This window comes from Staurois parvus, unplaced genomic scaffold (genome assembly GCF_062004578.1).
Source record: "Staurois parvus isolate SC_StPar_1 unplaced genomic scaffold, SC_StPar_1.0 ptg003189l, whole genome shotgun sequence".
NCBI lineage: Eukaryota > Metazoa > Chordata > Amphibia > Anura > Ranidae > Staurois > Staurois parvus.
Window position 1 is genome coordinate 12,501 of NW_028320985.1, and position 12,220 is coordinate 24,720.

Here is a 12,220-nt window from a genome sequence, read left to right on the forward strand (position 1 = left end):
ATAAATACTTTTTTTTTCAAAATGTTTGGTCTTTTTTTTGTTTGTTTAGCAAACAAAATAACAAAAAGCCCAGAGGTGATTAAATACCACTAAAAGAAAGCTCTATCCGTCTCAAAAAATGCTTAAAATTTAGCTTGGGTACAGTGTTGCACGACCGTGCAATTGTCATTCAAAGTACAAGAGGTGAAAGCTGAAAATTGGCCTGGAAGTGCCCCCTTGAAGTGGTTAAAGGTTTACTGACCTGCGGACTGATTTATTTGACCAGAAATCTCTGAGGATGGGAAATAGACTTTTCCAAAGCATAGGAATGGAAAGAAAAATGTTTCCGAGGTCCCTGGGAGCCCCTATCAGTCTACATTGCCCAGGCTATCAGCAAGAATGCATCTTTCAGCCTGGACCTTGCACCCCTTGAGATGGTCGGTGGTGGACCTTTTCATGACAAGAGATATGCAGGATAACTGGCATAAGATCCAAAATGTTCTGGTACTGACTCTAAAAAAAACCTTTATTTTTACACAGGTGTGAAACACGTGAAAGAAAGATGAAGATTCTTCTTCTCCTCCAGTTGTTCGTCTCATTGGTCCTTGCGAAACCATATGGAGATGACGGCCAAAACTCTAAAGAAGAGCATTCAGAGATATCCGAAGCGTAAATTGACTTTGCTTTGAAGCTTTATAAAAGCGTAGCTCCACTTTCAGAAAGGCCCCCACCAAACCTATTCATTTCACCGGTCAGCATCTACACCACCCTCGCCATGCTGGCCCTCGGCGCCCGATCAAAAACTCGCGAGGATATTCTTCAAGGCATGGGCCTGGATGACACCAAGACAGACAAGGAGCTGCATGACAGCTATAGCAAGTTCCTTGAAGCCATAAATCAACACAGCAACGACGTATATTTCAAGCTTCGTAATGAGATCTTCATAGAAGAGTCGGCCAATATTTTACCATCATATACAAGTAGTGTGACTAAGTACTACAACGCCTCCATTCACACCTTTAGCAACGATGACCCTCAGAATACTAAGAACACAATCAACGAGCTTGTGAGCGATAATACAGACCATAGGATCCGGAATATAATTGGTAACTTGGATTCCAAAGCATCGATGATTGTTGTAGATTATGCAGTCTATCAAGGTAAGTCCATTTTACTTGGGGGACGGCTGTTATCTTTAGGATTTAAAAAGGAGACAAACAACGATGTGATCATAAATGGCGTCATATCATCACTGGCCTTCCATAAAAGAAAGTCAGTTATATTTCAACATCAGTAGCAAAATGTCACCATTTCTGTCAAGATGCAAACTTCTGAACACACTTGTTTGATAAAGTGGCCAGGAAGTTCCCTCATCTGTTCCAGATCTTTGCCCCAGATGAGGGTCTGATATTATTGTTAATGGGGGACCCCCACAAAAATAAAACAATACGGGGAAACTAATAAAAATTCTTGAACAAGAAAACATTTCCCTAAAACATATACCAGACCCTTATCATTGATGAGAGCCTGGTATTGACCCCCCCAGATCCTTCTCCACCATTGACCCCCCCAGATCCTTCTCCACCATTGACCCCCCCAGATCCTTCTCCACCATTGACCCCCCCAGATCCTTCTCCACCATTGACCCCCCCTCAGTATGTATGCATATTCTTAACCCCCAAGTACATACCCTTACATTTATCAACATTAGACCTCATTGGCCCCATAGTCCCCCAATTACACAGAGCATTGAGGTCGGCTTGTAAGTTGGAGACATCCTGTAAGGACGTTATTCCCCGGCACAGCTTGGTATCATCTGCAAAGGCTGAGATCCCATATCGTTTATAAGTATATTAAAAGGTAAGGGTCCCAACACTGAACCTTGGGGTACCCCACTAATCACATTGAATCTTGGGGTACAATGTAACGGAACTGGACCCCAGACCACACTTGGGTATATTCCGCTATACCGCAGCTTCCCTGTCTGAACACAGATCCACGGACCACACCCTTGAAATCCCTCAGGAAATAGACAGCACCCGACTCTTCTTAAAACAAGAAGTCAACTCTTTATTTTACATATACAACAAGTTATATACACAGGGTGGGGAAACACAACCAGGAACAGGAAACACATCATCAGCCCGCCCCATCAGTGGGGAGGACTACAGGAAACACATCATCACCCCTCCCCATCCAACCAAGACACAGAACAATGGGGCAGCACATGGCAAAAGGACAATAGACAGCCATGTGGCCGAGAACAAAGCACAACACACCAATACACAATAGACATTCCCATTCACATTCATACCCTGTACCCTAACAGGCACAGGGTCACTTAAACATAAGAATTTGGGAAGATGATACAGAGGTCCCCCACCCCCAAAAGTCACTCCCGTCACATACACCAATAACTACCCTAGGCCCTTTAGGTTTGGTATGAGTTTTAAGCTGGAACCAAAAACAAAAAAAGTGTTGGAAATCCCCAAAAAATTGATAGCAGATCCTTGTCGGAGCATGCAGCGTGACAGGCCAGGAAGGGGGAGGCAGTGTGTGCACCATCATCAACATATCAACCAGCAATGCAACCCCTCAGTCCGCCTTTTCAACCAACCCCTGAACCCACCCCTTCTGCCTACCCCTCAGTCCGCCCCTTCTGCCTACCCCTCAGCCCACCCCTTCTGCCTACCCCTCAGTCCGTCCTTCTGCCTACCCCTCAGCCCACCTCTTCTGCCTACCCCTCAGCCCACCTCTTCTGCCTACCCCTCAGTCCGCCCCTTCTGCCTACCCCTCAGTCCGCCCCTTCTGCCTACCACTCAGCCCGCTTCTTCTGCCTACCCCTCAGTCTGCCCCTTCTGCCTACCCCTCAGCCTGACTCTTCTACCTTCCCCTTAGCTCACCTCTTCTGCCTACCCCTCAACCCACCTCTTCTGCCTTCCCCTCAGCCCATCTTCTGTCTACCCCTCAGCCCACCTCTTCTACCTACCCCTCAGCCTGCTCTTTCTACCTACCCCTCAGCCTGCTCTTTCTACCTACCCCTCAGCCTGCTCTTTCTGACTATCCCTCAGCCCTCCTCTTCTGCCTACTCTTAAGCCCAACTTCTGTCAACCCCGCAGCTCGCCTCATCTGCCTACCCCTAAACCCAACTTCTGCCTACTCCTCAGCCCAACTCTTCTGCCATCCCTCAGCCCACCTTCTGTCTACCCCTCATACTGCCTCTTCTGCCTACCCCTCGGACCGCCTCTTCTGCCTACCCCTCAGCCTTCCTTTTATGCCAACCCCTCAGCCCACCTCTTCTGCCAATCCCTCAGCTTGCTTCTTCTGCCAACCCCTCTGCTCTTCTGCCTACCCCTCAGTCCACCTCTTCTGCCAACCTGTCAGCCCACCTCTTCTGGTAACCTCTCTGCTTTTCTGCCTAACCCTCAACCCTCCTCTTCTGCCTACCCCTCAGCTCAACTTCTGCCTACCCCTCAGCCCACTTCTTCCGCCAACCCCTCTGTTCTTCTGCCTACCTCTCAGCCTGTCTCTTCTGCCTATCCCTCAGCCCACCTCTTCTGCCAACCCCTCTGCTCTTCTACCTACCCTTCAGCCTGCCTCTTCTGCTTACTCCTCAACCTACCCTTTCTGCCTACCCCTCAGCCTGGCTCTTCTGCCAACCCCTCAGTCCATCACTTCTGTCAACACTTCAGCCTGCCTCTTCTGCCTACCCTTAAGCTTTTCAACCTGCCCGTTAGCCCACCTTCTGATTACCCCTCAGTCCACTTCTTCTGCCAACCGCTCTGCTCTTCTGCCAACCCCTCAGCCCTCCTCTTCTGACTGCCCCTTCTGTCTACCCCTTGGCCCACCTCTTCTGCCTACCCCTCAGCCTGCCCCTTCTGCTTACCCCTCAGCCTGCCTCTACTGTCTACCCTTCGGCCTGCCCCTTAGCCCACCTTCCACCTACCCCTCTGCCCACCTCTTCTACCAACCCCTCAGCTCGCCACTTCTGTCAACCCTTAAGCCCTCCTCTTCTTCTAACCTTCTCAGCTCACCACTCCTGCCAACCTCTCTGCTCAGCTCTGCCTCTTCCAGCATGTGAATAGCAAAAAAGTTGCACAAACACTTTCTTTAAAATGTGAGCAGCTTGGAGACTTAACCAATTTCAGTTTTAAAGCAACAAACAGCCCAAAAAAATGGTGTCTGGTTTAGATAAATCAAAGGTGCATCTCTTGGCTAAAGTGGACGTTTTAAGACTGAAGAGAATGTAAAGTGATTTTATACATATTTTCTGCTTTATTATGGTCAGGACTAGAGATGAGCGAATCGAACCAGGCGAAGTGGAATTCGATACGAATTTCAGGAAAAATTTGATTCGCGTCGAATCCGAATATTAGCCTACTTCGGGTGCGCGAATCGGATTTTCCCGATCAGCCGGAAAAAGTGTCCCTGCAGAGAGCTCCGCTATTTCTGACAGTTCTCTGACAGTTCCTTCACATGTACAGCGGTTGAAACATTGTATCTATCAGCTACCGGGCACCCAGCTACCACCCCTGGTCACCCAGCTACCGGGCACCCTGCTACCACCCCTGGACACCCAGCACCCAGCTACCGGGCACCCAGCTACCACCCCTGGACACCCAGCACCCAGCTACCGGGCACCCAGCTATCACCTCTGGTCACCCAACACCCGGACCACCCAGCGAATCAAGATGTCGCCCAGCGAATCTCCCGGACCACCCAGCGAATCTCCAGCCACCGAGCCGCCAACATCACCAGACGCTGTGCCTACCAACACCCCCAGACATCGCACCCTACGACCCCTCCACTCGCCGATCCACTGGACCCACTGAAGACCCCTCGGACGCCAGCATACTGCACTCACAGATTGCAGTTACAGAAGGACTCTAATGGACTTCACGGTGATACAGACTCTCCACATCACCTCGCCCTGACCCGTATCCCTTCACCTCCCCCGACCCGAACAGCACTGCACTCACCCCAGCATGCCACCTGCACTTCTCCTCCTCGTCTTCCTCTCCTCCATCCCAAAAATCGCCTCCCTCTACCCGCCCACCCCCCCAAAACAGCTCTACATTGCCCCTTCACTTCTGCCCTCTCCACACTACGGCACTCACCACCTCCTCCTGGTACTCCACTCCCCGGTCGACCCACGTGCCACCACTACCAGACCCACACGCTCCTACACCTCCCATTCCCATGCCACCCTCCTCACCCTTCTCCTTCTCCTATCCGCTGGGGACATCTCCCCGAACCCTGGCCCCTCACCACCTCTCCCCCCCTCCAGGGACCCCCCTGCCCCCGCCAGCCGCCGCAACCCCCTCAACCTCATACCTGTGCGCCTCCTCCCCGCATCCATCCCCCCTCTCTCGGTTGCACTTCTGAACGCCCGTTCGGTTTGCAACAAACTAACTGCCATCCATGACCTCTTTATCTCCCGCTCCCTCAACCTCCTAGCCATCACCGAAACCTGGATACAGGCCACTGACACTACCTCCCCTGCGGCACTCTCCCATGGAGGTCTCATCTGGTCCCATTCACCAAGACTGAGCGGTCACAAAGGTGGTGGTGTCGGCCTGCTCTTATCACCGCTGAGCACCTTCCAGGTCCTCCCTAACCCCCCCTCCCTAACCTTCTCCTCCTTCGAAGCTCACTGCATCCGGCTCTTCTCACCCACCCCCCTAAGGATCGCAGTGATCTACAGGCCCCCTGGATCCATAGCCCGCTTCCTGGATGACTTCGCCGCCTGGCTTCCCTTCTTCCTCTCCTCTGAGCTACCGACCATCATCCTCGGGGACTTCAACATCCCCATCAATGACAACACCCCAGCTACCTCCCAACTCCTCCACCTAACCTCCTCCTTCGCGCTCACACAACACACCCAATCCTCCACCCACATCAATGGGAACACCCTGGACCTCGTCTTCTCCCACCTCTGTACCCTCAACCAGTTCTCTAACACACCCTTCCCTCTCTCCGACCACCACCTCCTCACGTTCTCCACCTCCCCTTCCCCCAACTCCCCCCCCCCAGTGCGCAAAACCATCACCAGCCGCAACCTCCGCAACCTGCACCCGGCCCCCTCCACTCGGCTGCCGACCGCCTACACGACAGCATCCTTCCACTGTCATGTCCTGACCTAGCCACCTCCACGTACAACGACTCACTATCAGCTACACTAGACTCTCTGGCACCCCTAACCACACGCTACATCAAACCCAGACCACTCCAACCCTGGCAGAACGACCACACTAAACGCCTCAAACGCCGCAGTCGTGCGCTGGAGAGACTATGGCGCAAAACCAGGTCCCCTCATACATTCTCCCTCTACAAATCTGCCTTCCTCACCTACACCTCCTCCCTCCACGCCGCCAAGCAGGCCTACTTTGTTAACCTGATTAACACCCTCTCCACCTGCCCTCGCCGACTCTTCTCCACCTTCAACTCCCTGCTCTCTCCCCCCCTTCCTCCACTCAGTACCTCACTTACCGCCCACGAGATTGCCACTCACCTCCACAGCAAGATTGACGCTATCCGCAAGGACATAGTCAACTTGCAATCTACCTCCCCATCTAGCCTCCCCCCTTCTATCACCCCCTCATCTCTGCCCTCCTCTGACCTCGCAACGGCACTGCCCCCCACCACACCCAAGGCCCTGCCTACCGTAACCCCCCCATCACTGCACTCCTTCAGCCCTACTACCACTGAGGAAGTCAGCAGAGTCTTCTCAGAAGCCCGTCTCACTACCTGCCCCCTGGACCCTATCCCCTCTCAACTCCTCCGGTCACCCCCCTCTTCCCTCATCCGCTCCCTTACCCACATCTTTAATCTCTCCCTCTCTACTGGCGTATTCCCCTCCCCCCTAAAACATGCGCACATCACCCCCATACTCAAAAAGCCCTCTCTGGACCCCACTGACCTCAACAACCTCAGACCAATTTCCCTGCTGCCACTCACTTCCAAGCTCCTTGAGCGCTTGGTCTTTGATCGCCTAAGCGCCCACCTAGATGACAACAACCTCCTTGACCCACTACAGTCCGGCTTCCGTCCCCTACACTCCACCGAAACTGCCCTCCTCAAAATCACCAACGATCTACTAACCGCCAAAGCGGTTACTACTCTGTCCTCCTCCTCCTAGACCTCTCTGCGGCCTTTGACACAGTCGACCACCCCCTCCTCCTTAATAAACTACTCTCCCTTGACATCAGAGACACCGCTCTCTCCTGGTTCTCGTCCTATCTATCCCAACGCTCCTTCAGTGTCACCTACAATGGTGCCACCTCCCCTTCTCTCCCCCTCTCTGTTGGGGTCCCCCAGGGCTCTGTCCTTGGACCCCTTCTCTTCTCCATCTACACCTCCTCCCTTGGCAAACTCATACACTCCCACGGCTTCAATTACCACCTCTATGCTGATGATACTCAAATCTACCTATCCACCCCTCACCTCACCCCCTCATTCTCCGCCCGCATCACTCACCTCCTAAACGACATCTCTGACTGGATGTCGCTCAATTTCCTCAAACTCAACCTCTCCAAAACCGAGCTTCTCATCTTCCCCCCAGCCCGCGCCCCCCCCCCCATCCTTTCCATCACTACCAACAACACCACCATCAATCCCGCCCAGCAAGCCAAGGTCCTTGGCGTCATTCTGGACTCAAACCTTTCCTTTCAACCTCATATCAAATCTCTCACAAACACATGCAGGCTCCACCTCCGGAACATCGCCAGGATACGTTCCTTCCTTACCCCAGACACCACTAAACTACTAGTACACTCCCTGATTATCTCACGCCTGGACTACTGCAACTCCCTCCTCACCGGCCTACCCCAGTGCAGGCTCTCCCCGCTTCAGACCATCCTGAACTCAGCGGCCAGACTCATCCACCTCACCAGCCGCTCCACCTCTGCCACCCCCCTCTGCCTCTCCCTCCACTGGCTCCCTATTGCCCAACGCATTAAATTCAAATTGCTCACCCTGACCTATAAGGCCATTCACAACACTGCCCCTAACTACCTCACCGATCTGATCCCCAGGTACCACCCTACCCGTACCCTTCGCTCTTCACAGGACCTTCTTCTATCTTGCTCCCTGGTCTCCTCCTCCCACGCACGACTGCAAGACTTCTCCAGGTCCTCCCCCATCCTCTGGAACTCACTACCCCAATCCATCAGACTGTCACCGTCCCTCCTCACCTTCAGGCGCTCCCTGAAAACCCACCTCTTCAGGGAAGCCTACCCCACCCTCACCTAACAGCCGCTGCCCTTCCCTCCTCCTACCACTTCATCCCCCACAGCCGCTTCCTCCGGTGCCTCTACCCCCTCCCTCCTAGATTGTAAGCTCGAAAGAGTAGGGCCCTCTAACCCCTTGTGTACTGTTTGATGTTACTGTTCTGTTTCATGTATTGTCCCCCCCCCATTGTACAGCGCTGAGCAAACCCTTTGGCGCTATATAAACACGATAAATAAATAAATAAATAAATAAATAAATTTGTTTCCATTTAGGATACAGATGTTTTTATTCGGAAACAAATAGATACAATGTTTCAACCGCTGTACATGTGAAGGAACTGTCAGAGAACTGTCAGAAATAGAGGAGCTCTGCAGATACACTTAGCGGAGCTCTGCAGATACACTTTTTGGCGGTTTGGAATTCTTATTTTCATCCTCCTTCTTCTTCTTCTTCTTCTTCTTCATCCTCATCCTCATCCTCAGAAGAAGAAGGAGAGGATGAGGATGAAGAAGAAGAAGAAGAAGAAGAAGTAGGATGAAAATAAGAATAATTCCAAGCCGGCAAAAAGTGTATCTGCAGAGCTCCTCTAAGTGTATCTGCAGAATAGAGGAGCTCTGCAGATACACTTTTTGCCGGCTTGGAATTCTTCTTATTTTCATCCTACTTCTTCTTCTTCTTCTTCTTCTTCCTCTTCATCCTCATCCTCATCCTCTTCTTCTTCTTCTGAGGATGAGGATGAAGAAGAAGAAGGATAGGTTATTTCTGACAGTTCTGTGACATTCACTCCATACAGCGGTTGAAACATTGTATCTATTTGTTTCCATAAATGGAAACAAATAGATACAATGTTTCAACCGCTGTATGGAGGGAATGTCACAGAACTGTCAGAAATAGGCTATTTCTCATCCTTCTCCTTCTTCTCATCCTTCTTCTCATCCTTCTTCTCATCCTTCTCCTTCTTCTCATCCTTCTTCTCATCCTTCTCCTTCTTCTCATCCTTCTCCTTCTTCTCATCCTTCTCCTTCTCCTTCTTCTCATCCTTCTCCTTCTTCTCATCCTTCTCCTTCTCCTTCTTCTCATCCTTCTCCTTCTCCTTCTTCTCATCCTTCTCCTTCTTCTCATCCTTCTCCATCTTCTCATCCTTCTCCTTCTCCTTCTTCTCATCCTTCTCCTTCTCCATCTTCTCATCCTTCTCCTTCTTCTCATCCTTCTCCTTCTCCTTCTCCTTCTCCTTCTTCTCATCCTTCTCCTTCTTCTCATCCTTCTCCTTCTCCTTCTTCTCATCCTTCTCCTTCTTCTCATCCTTCTCCTTCTCCTTCTTCTCATCCTTCTCCTTCTCCTTCCTCATCTCCAAGGGCATTTAAATTAAAGGTACAGTGTTCTGCACTAATTTAAAGGCTCTCTGAAGCCTAGAAACCCTTTTTATAAGTTAACTTCGTAGCGAATAAATTCGCATCGAATCAAATTTCTTCCTGAAATTCGGCGAATCAGCCGAATCGAATTTTTGAATAATTCGCTCATCTCTAGTCAGGACTAAAAAAAAAAATATTGTTATTTTGGATTTTTTATAATTTGCCACTGATACAATGAATCCCAAACCACTATAGTTTACCCTTAAAGGAAACATTTTTTTTCTGTTCCTCCAGGGAAATGGAAAGGACAGTTTGACAAACAAAATACAGAGGAAAGAGAATTTGGGAGTGGATTGCCACCAACGATGCGCCGGAGGGGACTCTATAAGACGTACAAGGACAGAGAGCTGGATGTCAATGTGCTGGAGATGCCGTACGCCGATGACACCGCCCTTCTCCTCATCATACCGAGACTGGGTGACCTGCATTACGTGGAACAATTACTGACCCCCCAGCTGATTAAAAAATACTTGAGCTCATTGAGTACCAGGTATGCATGACAGTTGTTTACAACAGAACTCAGCAGTTTGAATGTTGTTAGAGGGATCAGCCAAATGATCGTACAAAGTGCAACGTGTAGCGTGATGTCTGCTGGGTGAACGCAGGATCAACCGACAACGCCAGCAGGATGGTGACGGGGTATACCCATGACTAATGCACCATAGATAGGCTTGTCCACTCCTAATTCCACCATTACCTATCCATACCACTCCCCACCCCCTTAACCAAATAAACTTTACAAAAAACATGACACCATTTTGGAGTAAATGGCCAACACGGCCTTTTATTAACAACTTCACATTTTACATACATCAACCGTTCCTTAACGGAAACCAAAGAATTGTTGTTGGTCTTCAAAGGCACCCACAAACGATCCAAAATGCAACTGCGGACAACCCTATACACTAGGCCTCCAGCCGCAACCAACCAGCTCGGAGACAACCATACCGTCCGCAGTGCAGCACCACCACCTTCCAGTTAAACCTTGGTTAACTGGGAATGTCCCCGGGCATCCCATACCACGGATGGGGTCCCACACCATTGTTTTACCTTCCAAGATGAGAACCGCCTCCAAAGACCAACAACCGCCCACAAACAAACAGAAAAAACCCCTTTTCTACCTTGTTTTTTTTTTTTTTTTTTTTATTTCTTACCTGCCCCCAGACGAGACCCTATACCCAACCAAACAGGGAGAACGGGAGGGAAGCTCTGGTCCTTGCTCACGTCCAGCTCCACTGACGCCCCTTCCACAGAACCCCCCACCCTAAGGTGCCACAGACCCCTCCTACACTCCACATCTGCCAATCCGATAATTCCCCAATCAATTCCCCACCCCCTGGAGCTAACTTTAACTCTTTCCGCTCCCTACACCACTCTGGGCCTAGTCATGTATGCCCTGCGCTATTTCCATTCTTCCTTATTCGCTACGGGCATTTCTCTATGGGCTGTAGGGGGCAGGAGAGCAACTGATTTGTAAGGATCAAACCCCGGACCCCACATTCACTATATCCGGTCTACCAGGACCCCGCATTCCCTATATCCACTCTCTCCGGACCCCGCATTCACTATATCTGCTCTCCCCTGACCCCGCATTCACTATATCCGCTCTCCCCGGACCCCGCATTCACTATATCCGCTCTCCCCGGACCCCGCATTCACTGTATCCGCTCTCCCCGGACCCCGCATTCACTATATCCGCTCTCCCCGGACCCCGCATTCACTATATCCGCTCTCCCCGGACCCCGCATTCACTGTATCCGCTCTCCCCGGACCCCGCATTCACTATATCCACTCTATCCGGACCCCGCAATCACTATATCCGCTCTCCCTGGACCCCGCATTCACTATATCCGCTCTCCCTGGACCCCGCATTCACTATATCTGCTCTCCCCTGACCCCGCATTCACTATAACCGCTCTCCCAGGACCCCGCATTCCCTATATCCGCTCTCCCCAGACCCCGCATTCACTATATCCGCTCTCCCAGGACCCCGCATTCACTATATCCGCTCTCCCCGGACCCCGCATTCACTGTATCCGTTCTCCCCGGACCCCGCATTCACTATATCCGCCCTCCCAGACCCTGCATTCACTATATCCGCTCTCCCCGGACCCCGCATTCACTATATCCGCTCTCCCCGGACCCCGTATTCACTATATCCGCTCTCCCCGGACCCCGCATTCACTATATCCACTCTCTCCGGACCCCGCATTCACTATATCTGCTCTCCCCTGACCCCGCATTCACTATATCCGCTCTCCCCGGACCCCGCATTCACTATATCCGCTCTCCCCGGACCCCGCATTCACTGTATCCGCTCTCCCCGGACCCCGCATTCACTATATCCACTCTCTCCGGACCCCGCAATCACTATATCCGCTCTCCCCGGACCCCGCATTCACTATATCCGCTCTCCCCGGACCCCGCATTCACTATATCTGCTCTCCCCTGACCCCGCATTCACTATAACCGCTCTCCCAGGACCCCGCATTCCCTATATCCGCTCTCCCCAGACCCCGCATTCACTATATCTGCTCTCCCCGGACCCCGCATTCACTGTATCCGTTCTCCCAGGACCCCGCATTCACTATATCCGCTCT

General features: G+C 51.5%; 1 protein-coding gene across 1 annotated transcript; it reads left to right on the forward strand.

Annotated features, from left to right (window-relative positions):
• The first annotated feature begins 754 nt into the window (after window positions 1-754).
• LOC149428497 (serine protease inhibitor A6-like) lies at window positions 755-10,120 on the forward strand. The gene is made up of 2 exons (XM_089667332.1): window positions 755-1,139; window positions 9,855-10,120. Exons 1-2 carry the CDS (start codon window positions 755-757, stop codon window positions 10,118-10,120), a joined length of 651 nt encoding a protein of 216 aa, XP_089523458.1.
• The last annotated feature ends 2,100 nt before the right edge of the window (window positions 10,121-12,220 follow it).

Coding starts and splice junctions, on each gene's coding strand:
- LOC149428497 (XM_089667332.1), top strand. CDS start 755: ATGCTGGCCCTCGGCGCCCGATCAAAAACTCGCGAGGATATTCTTCAA. Junction 1,140..9,854: donor AGATTATGCAGTCTATCAAG/GTAAGTCCATTT, acceptor CTGTTCCTCCAG/GGAAATGGAAAGGACAGTTT.